The sequence below is a fragment of the Notamacropus eugenii genome, chromosome 4 (genome assembly GCF_028372415.1).
Source record: "Notamacropus eugenii isolate mMacEug1 chromosome 4, mMacEug1.pri_v2, whole genome shotgun sequence".
Classification (NCBI taxonomy): domain Eukaryota; kingdom Metazoa; phylum Chordata; class Mammalia; order Diprotodontia; family Macropodidae; genus Notamacropus; species Notamacropus eugenii.
The window spans coordinates 151,560,176-151,569,297 of record NC_092875.1 but is presented as its reverse complement, the minus strand read 5'-3'; the positions used below and the strand labels follow the sequence as shown (position 1 = coordinate 151,569,297).

The 9,122-nt window shown below is 37.8% G+C and overlaps 1 protein-coding gene across 3 annotated transcripts in view; it reads right to left on the bottom strand.

The window, feature by feature from the left end:
• Window positions 1-665: 665 nt before the first annotated feature.
• The window catches only part of FBXO43 (F-box protein 43), a 29,422-nt gene continuing 20,965 nt past the window's right edge, over window positions 666-9,122 (bottom strand). For 2 of the 3 annotated variants that reach the window (XM_072603401.1, XM_072603400.1), the window contains 2 exons: window positions 1,489-1,692; window positions 666-1,419 (listed from right to left, as the gene is read on the bottom strand). In XM_072603401.1, coding sequence (XP_072459502.1) covers window positions 1,144-1,419; window positions 1,489-1,692 — 480 coding nt within the window. In that variant the 3' untranslated portion in view covers window positions 666-1,143. The remainder of the gene's footprint in view (window positions 1,420-1,488; window positions 1,693-9,122) is intronic. The other variant, XM_072603402.1, reaches the window with a different exon arrangement.

The window sequence follows — 9,122 nt, the reverse complement described above, 5'->3', positions numbered from 1 at the left end:
TGGATCAAATCTTAAACTGTGATAAAAAACCTAACATAGAGCATTTTAGTTTGTATTTAAATTTTCAATTTATATTCATATTTAGCAGTCTCACACTGTATAAGTCTACTTCACTTCAGTCCGCTGGTCAACTAACATTTATGTGCATAAACTATGCTAAGCACATAAACTGCTAGATTTCAAACCATTCAAGATTAAAATCAGTGGGGTTTTTAAAAATTAAATATAGTTTGGTCGTCTCGATTATCAAAAAAAAATTCTAAAACTATCTTCAGTGTATTTTCCTGCTTTTTAACTATTTCTCCTCTGGAATAAAACATAATATTCCCAACAAAGGTTTTATACTTGAACCTTCATATTTTTCAAACCAATAAAGACATTCTTATTATTAATAATCAAGTCATCTTACACAGGTTAAGAGCTCTACTAATATATTTTTCCTCAAACATTTAAAATTCACAACTTATTACAGATTTCTTTTTGTTAAACTAAGATTTCCCACCAACTACCATTCCAGACAAATTTAGGTTTTTTTTCACTTTTACTCCTTAGCAGCATCAATAGTAATAGAAATTTTGCTCCAAAAGAGATGAGTCCTATCAAGTACGCTACCTACTAGATGATAAAGAAATAAAGATTAAAGTTATAATAGAGTAAATTCAAAATAATTTCTTAAAACATTTTATTTATATCTCATTTTATTTACATGTCCATTACCCAAATCTATAAGGCTAATCTTTGCAAGATCAAAATTCAATTATCATTTGGGAAACAATTTTTTAAAATATGATTGAAGAAACCATTTCACATGTAAGATTTCATTTTCAACATTAAAAATACATATATATGAAAGACAGCACTAAAAAACTTTATTATTAAAAACATTGAGTTATTAAACATAAATGGATAAAAGATGTACAATAAAAGAAATACATTCTTCCATAGCATTTACAACCTTACTAAAATCATATAAAGACAGAAGAATGAGACTATATGTACTTAATAAGGAAAAGAAATCATCAACTGTCATTTGGGGGAAGAACTGGATACTTTCAAAAACTTCATAATTAAAAATTAGACAAAGCAATAGATACCCAAATGGGGGTGGGCTGGGGAGCCAAGGCGGGAGGAGAAGTACTTCCTTTAAAGTCTTTTCAAGTTGCGCTTGCTCTGTGCACTCCCTGGAAGAGCATCTCTTTTATTTCGTGGCTTTGCAGATCTACTACTACATTCTTCTGCCCCATGGTAGGTACATAGGCATAATACACAAAAGTCAAAACCACAGGCTTCCCGACTGCATAGGCCCCGTTTCTTCATTGGCTGATACTTAGCAGGAGACTGGCACCTTGGACAAGGTTTTAATGCTTCATCAATAAAAAGCGTTTTGGCAACCTGTAGTAGAAGCAGACACACTGAATCCTAGAGTTCTGAGTCAAGAATCACTCTATCTCCAGTATTTCCTTTTAATAATGGGTTATATATACTCACCTTAACATACTCTTCCTGTTTACTAGGGACCTGAGTAACAGAGCTGCCTTCTGTGGGCGTTAAAGCTGTTCCCCAAGGAGATGGGGTTGAAATCTCTTCTTTTTGAGAACCAGGTGTCCTAGCTTGAGCTTGCACAGATCTCAGAGCTGATCGGTTTAAAAGATTGAGCCTTGTTGCAGCATCCTCAGCACATAATATATTCCCCTGTTGAAGAGAATAAGATGGGCTGTTACAAAAGGTAATACCTAGGGAGGCCCAGGAGAGTAGCTCTCTGCTGAAAAGCAGATTTGTCTTTTTTGGTGTTATTTTCTTGACATTCCTTTGTATGCCGAAACTACTACTTTTGTGAGTTACATATTTTTACAATTAACATTTTAGTTTTTATAGTTAAGGCAAAAAAATAAAAAATAATTTTAACCCCAAAATATTATTAAATGAGAACTCAAGTTCACATGATTTGTGATCTAGCCATTTGAACTGAAAGTCTAAGAAGTAATAAATCTTTATGAAGCTTGCTACCAAATACTTAGGAATTCTTTGAAGACATCTCATTTAGCAACAAGTCATGAGAATAATAGGCCTAGTGAGACCATAAAACTCAATAGCTTAGATTGGCCTTTGCCAATACCTGGTGCTAGTTCATTTTTATAGTTCCTGTCAAGTTTTAAAAAGCTTTGATAATGTAAGAGAAAAAAAAAACAACTTTCATCTGAGCTGAAAACCCTTTCATGAGTTAAATATACTGATGAGAAAAACTCTGAAGGGGTAATTTTTATGAACCTAAAGAACTACCAACTGTGCTGGGAAAATATTAGCAAACTTTTAACAAACTAATCCATCCTCTTTACAAACTGATCTGTCACTTACCTCAATAAATTAATAGCCAGTCTAAATAAATTTTATCTATTTCATTGCCAAGAATATGATGAAAGAGCCCCATGAGACAGCAGCACACACACAAAACACAAAAACCATGGTTTAACACTTATGCTATTACACATACATAATGCAGTGAATCATGAAAAACTCTATCTTTAATTCTAATTCATTAGTCTATATTTCTAAGAATGATAGAGGTTTTTGGACAATAAATGTTTAGGCAATTACATTAACTGTTAAAACTCCAAGTATCAGATCCTTAATCAATGATTGAATGACCTGATCTAATCTCATAAATACTAAACATAAATTCTAACTCTAAGTAAAACCTAAGTCCAAAAGTGCAGTAATTGGAAGGATGGATGACAAGTTCTCCTTGGAGTGACAGGGGAGTGGGTTTCATCATGTAACAAGAAGCAAGAAGAAACATATCATTAAATAGTAGTTCATCTCATATTGAAGTACTTATGGAGGCATTGAAAACAAGACCCCTGTGAAGATAATCACACATCAACATCTGTTGCAGATAATGAGTAGAAAGAGATTTTCAATGAAGAATTCAGTAAGACCCTCCAAACAAATAAAAGAGCCAATATTCAGTGACTTTAAGGCAAAAGATAACCATGAGGAGAGGGTGAGGCAATGAAAAGATATTTTGGAAAATACAATGCAGGAGTGAAACTGGAAGGCAAGAAAGGAAAGTAGGAAAATTCCTATTACAAACTCTTCACCATCAGTGACAGTGAAGTCATTACCTTTTGACTCAAACATCACAGTTCATGATGAAAGAATCAGAAAGTAGAAATTGTCACTTAAAAAAGTAAAGAGTATCTGGACTATGAGGGCAGCTAGGTGGCACAGTGCGTAGAGAGCTCTGGGCCTGGAGTCGGGAAAATCTGAGTTCAAATGTAGCCTCAGACACTTACTAGCTGTGAGCTAACTTGACCCTGGGTAAGTTATTTCACCCTGTTTGCCTCAGTTTCCTCATCTGCAAAATGAGTTGCAGAAGGAAGTGGCCAACCCCTCCAGTATCTTTGCCAAGAAAACCCCAAATGGTGTTATGAAGAGTTGGATACAACTGAAATAACTGAATAACAACATCTGGATGATGGCTGAAATCCATGCAGGCCCTGATAAAATTTTGAGGGTATTTAAGAATCTGTTCTTATTATATACGAAAGAAGGGAAGAAAGAGTAACAAACGCTTGGAAAAATCATGAAATTTGTTACTGCCCTCCCCCGCCACCAAAGAAGAAAGAGAATTGAGAAAATAACCACCAAACCACATGTTTATGCTCTCATCTCGAGAAAATGGTGGAGCTCAATCTATACATATATTGAGGTTATTTTTAATGAATTTATAAGAAAAGAACAGGCAGATTTTCACAAATAATCTTCTATCCAGACCATATCTTTACATATGCAATTGACCAGGAGCTACAGAAAAGGCAAGATGCCACTGTGTTTTGTCTCTTGATTCAGTGCAGTAAAATACATCCTTTAAAGCCCCTTCTCCCAAAAAGGTGTCTCCCTTGCATCTGTTGATATCATATAAGACCTTATATAATATATCATATCATATATCATATAAGATCTCATATAAGATCTTATAAGATCTCTTATACATAACAGTTAACATAATGTTCAACAATCCTATCAAATGAGATAAAACTAGGAAATATTTTCTTACCAAAAGTGTTTGCCACCAGCTTCAAGGATGTGCAGCACAGAGTTCAAATGAAAGAGGGCCTCACTATAAGTAGTAAAGTCATCCAGGTACTCTTGCTTGTAAATACAATTATTGTTCTGATTTCACTAAGTCCCAGAAAATTATTACAGAGCCTCTTAAATGTAATCCATAACTACTCAATCGTTCGTTCTAATCATTGTTGTTCAGTCATTTCAATGGTGTCTGACTCTTGGTGACCCCTTTTGAGGTTTTCTTCTCAAAGATACTGGAGTGGTTTTCCATTTCCTTCTCCAGCTCACTTTTCAGATGAGAAAACTGAGGCAAACAGGGTGAAATGACTTGCCCAGGGTCACATGGCTATTTAAATGTCTGAGGTCAAATCTGAACTCTGGAAGATTTATCTTTCTGACTTCAGGCCTATGCACTCCATCCACTGTCCCACCTAGCTGTCCTTGGTCTAATTATCCACATAGGAAAAAAAAGTGGATTACACAGGCTCATTGCATACTACATGATATGCAGTTAGAGGGACAACCCATAAACTTGGGCCACGAGCACATATATCTTAGACAGACACTGTAGATGTACAATCAACACAGCCTGGAATTAAATAGGAGGAAGAAAACTGGCCAGATTTTATTTGAAAATATGCAAAGTGCTTTTAATGATCCCAAACTTCTCTGTGAAACAAAAGTCCACTTATACTCTTCCTCTGGCATTATCTGGCTAGGGAGCACAGCATTCCATGATCTCCATAGATTACATTTAATATCAGTAGTAACAGAAGTCTCCTGGAGTTGGAGCAGGGCAATGACACAGTTAGATCTGCTTTAGGACAATTATTTTGGCAGCTGAGTGGCAGATGGATTACAGTGGCGAGGAGATTCGAGGTAGAAGGACCAACCAGAAGGCTATTGCTATAGGCTAGGCATGAAGTGAAGAAGGCTTGGGCCAGGGTAGTGCTGTGTGAGTAGAGAGAAAGCTGTATATAAGAAAAGTTGTGAAGGTACACATAATCAGATTAAATTTAGGTCTAACTGATTAGATTAAATTTAAGTGAGTGGGAAGAGGGTAATTTCCTTCCCAACTTTCTTTTTTTTTTTTTTTTGTATTTTTTTTTTTATTTTTGAAACTGTCTCCCTCCCACCCAGGCTGTAAATGTAAGTGGTCACTCAAGGGCTTCATTGTATCACTAATCAACATGGGAGTTTTGATCTGTTCCATTTCTACCTGGGCCAATGCACCCCTCCCTAGGCAGCCTGGTGGTTCCATCCTCCCCTGAGATTCACTTATTGATGCAGGATTTAGTTTGGACATGCAATCAGTCTTAGCCTACTGCAGGCACTATATTTTTTTGAGCAAAGCAGAATTTCAGTAACTCAAAAGAAACATGAGATGTTCAAATTTAGAGACATCTCCACCCAAAACGTTCACAATGGACTATTTGTGCCCGACCTGTGGTTGGTTGGTTGTGTCCTCCGTCTTCAAGGAGGATCAAAATGACATCACCATTGTAAAGTGAAATTTCAGTGTGTCTGACTGGCTGATCAGACCAATATGAGCTTGGAATGCTCTACCACAGGTTGGGCACAGATAGTCCATATGAATATTTAGGGTGGGTATCCCAAATTTGCGCATCCTGCAATCCTGCATTTACTTTGTGCTCTCTCAATTCTTCTCAAAGAGCACAGCACCTTTTCTTATGTGGGCACACCATGTTGAGCGGTCCTATGCCAGTGTCTCCCATGTTGCACAGTCAAATCCAAAGTTCTTGAGAGAGATCTTGAGAGTATCCTTGTATCGCTTATTCGGGCCACCATGTGATTGCCTGCCCCATGCAAGTTCTCCATAAAATAGTCTTTTTGGCAAGTGTACATTTTGCATTCGAACAACGTGGCCAGTCCATCAGAGTTGCGCTCTCCGAAGCATAGTTTGAGTACTTGGCAGTTCAGCTGGAGCAAGGACTTCAGTGTCTGGTACCTTATCCTGCCAGGTGATCCTCAGAATCTTCCTAAGACAGTTCAAATGGAAGTGATTCAGTTTCCTGGCATGGTGTTGATAGACTGTCCATGTTTCACAAGCATATAATAATAAGGTCAGCACAACAGCTCTGTAGACCTTCAGTTTGGTAGTTAGTCTAATCCCTCTCTCTGCCAAACCTTTCTTTGGAGCCTCCCAAATACTGAGCTAGCTCTGGCAATGCATGCATCAACCTCATTGTCAATGTGTATATCCCTGGAAAGTATACTACCAAGGTAAGTGAACTTATCCACAGCATTCAAAACTTCTCCATTTGTTATAACTGATGGTTCCACATATGGATGGTGTGGTGGTGACTGATGGAGCACCTGTTTTTTTGGTGTTAATTATTAGGCCAAAATTAGCACAGGCAGCAGAGAATTGATCCATACTTTGTTGCATCTCAGTTTCAGAGGCTTCATTGAGTGCACAATCATCTGCAAACAGAAAATCATGCACCAACACTCCCTCCACTTTGGTCTTGGCTTGTAACCTTTGCAAATTGAAGAACTTACCATCAGTACGGTAGTTGACCTTGATGCTATGTTCATCCTCATTGAAAGCATTTGACAACATAACTGAAAACATCATGCTAAAAAGCATGGGAGCAAGCACACAGCCCTGTTTCACTCCATTGGTGACAGGGAAGGCACGAGAGTTTTGTCCATTATCCAGAACCTGGACAAATGTGCCATCATGAAATTGTTGTACAATATTGATGAACTTCTCTGGGCAACAAAATTTTGACATCATTTTCCATAAGCCCTCACGACTAACTAACAGTGTCAAAGGCCTTGGTCAGATCCACAAACATTGTGTACAGACCTCTGTTCTGCTCATGGCATGTCTCCTGGAGTTGTCAGGCAGCAAACACCGTATCAACTGTTCCTCAGCCCTTTCTGAAGCCACACTGGCTCTCAGGTATATGCCCATCTTCCAGGTGAAGGATCAGCCTATTAAGGAGGACTCTAGCAAGAATTTTTACCTGTGGTAGAGCCTTCTGAACTCATGTAGATATAACCATCCACAGCTGGACGCACTGTACCTCGACCCCAATGTAGTGATGTCATTTTGGTCCTCTTCAAGAACAAAGGTCAACAACTAACCAACCAACTGCATCTCAGAACTTCTAAACTGAAGAGATCCACCAGCCTCAGACTTCCCAGTTGTACCCCCCTAAAGCCCAGCTTTCCAACTTTCCCATTACTGTCAATGAAACTACCCTCTTGATTCCTCACTCTCACTCACCCCATTGATCCAATCTGTTGTTTAATCTGACTGTGTGTACCTTCATGACATTTACCACACACAGCTCTTTCTCTCCACTCACACACCACCACCCTGGCACAGATCATCTTCACTTCATGCCTAGACTATTGCAGCATTTCCCCATTACAATCCATCTGCCACAAAGTTGCCAAAATAATTTTTCTAAAGCAGATCTAACCATGGCATTGCCCTACTCAATAAACTCCAGTGGCTTTCTATTACTACTGAGATTAAATATAAAATACTGTTTGGCATTTAAAGCCATTCACAACCTGGCCCTTTCTTACCTTTCCAATCTTCCTATACTTGACTCCCCTCCACAAACTACAATCAGTGATACAGCTCATTTCTTGAATAGAACACTCTATCTGTGGATTTTGCACTAGCTGTCACCAATGCCTGGAATGCTGTCCCTCCTCTTCTCCAGTCTTCTGGCTCTCTAGATTTCTTTCATCTCTCCCTTCAGATCCACCTGCTGCAGGAGGCCTTTCCCCATTGCCCCAATTGCTAATGTCTTCTCTCTAAAACCACCTTCAATTTACACTGTCTATATCATGTTTGTACATCATTATTTGCTCATTAACATGTGAGGTCCTTATGGGCAGAGACTGTGCCATTTAATATGTGAGTATATATAAAAATATATATGTGGGGGGGTGTCTGTGTATATACATACATATATATATACATATATATATTTGATACTGGTATCATTACTTATCATACCTTTAAGCATAACACGGTTCTGTTGCTTCTCTCTTTTTAAACAATATCTGTTTTTTATTGTTGCCTTGTCTGAAATAAAAATTGACACCTGGCTTTTTTTTAATTCACCTAATATAGAACAATTCTATTTCAGTAACGTTTCATTCTGTGTGAATCTTTATGTTCACAGTTTTGGCACAGTTTTGTGTGATCCTGGCTATGAACTCTTGTTACTTGAATGCTTTTTGACCATTTTTAATATGTTTTCTCTTTGACACGGAAGATCTGAATTTATGATATTTCATGTTCAAATGTTTTCAATTTGAGGTTTCTTTCTAGAACTGGCCATTGTTTTGTTTTTCTAAAATTTCACTCTGCCAACTGCTTCTACTTTGAAGCAGTCTTTCTTTTCTTGAAATATAGTAACCAGGCTTTTTGGTTTATCCATGTTTTGGGGGGAGTCTGAAGATTCTTATCTCTACTCAACCTGTTTTTTAAGACAGCTGTTTTTGATAGTAGATCCCTTACATATTCTTCTAATTTTTCAGTCTTTTGATTTTGTTCTATTATTTCTTGTCTCACTGAATCCCTGAATTCTTTTTGTTTCATTCAGTTTTTTGAGGTATCCGCTCCTTGGGTAGGGTTTCTACTTTCCCTTATAAGCCGTCTATTCTTCTTCCAATTTTTCCCTCAAGAGCTCTAATTTCACTTTGGAAATTCTCTTGCTTCATTTCTTCCATATACTCTTCGATCCTTGTGGTCAAACTGTTCTTTCCTATTAGGCTTTACCTCCACTTGTTGTGGAATTATATCACCGTCTTGTTTTGCCTCATGAGCTTCTCTTAACCCATAATATTTTTCATTGTATTAGGAGTTTTCTTTTGTTTGCTCATGTTTCCAGCCTCAATTCCTAGATGAGGACTTTGTACTAGGACCAATTTTGCCCCCCACCTCGGGTGGGTGGACCCACATACCGAAGCCGCTGGGGTCTGGATGTTAATGCTACTGCTCTGCTGCAGTTTTGGATGGGATGATGAAGTCTTCATTCTCCTCCATGCTTTTTTCTGCAGTC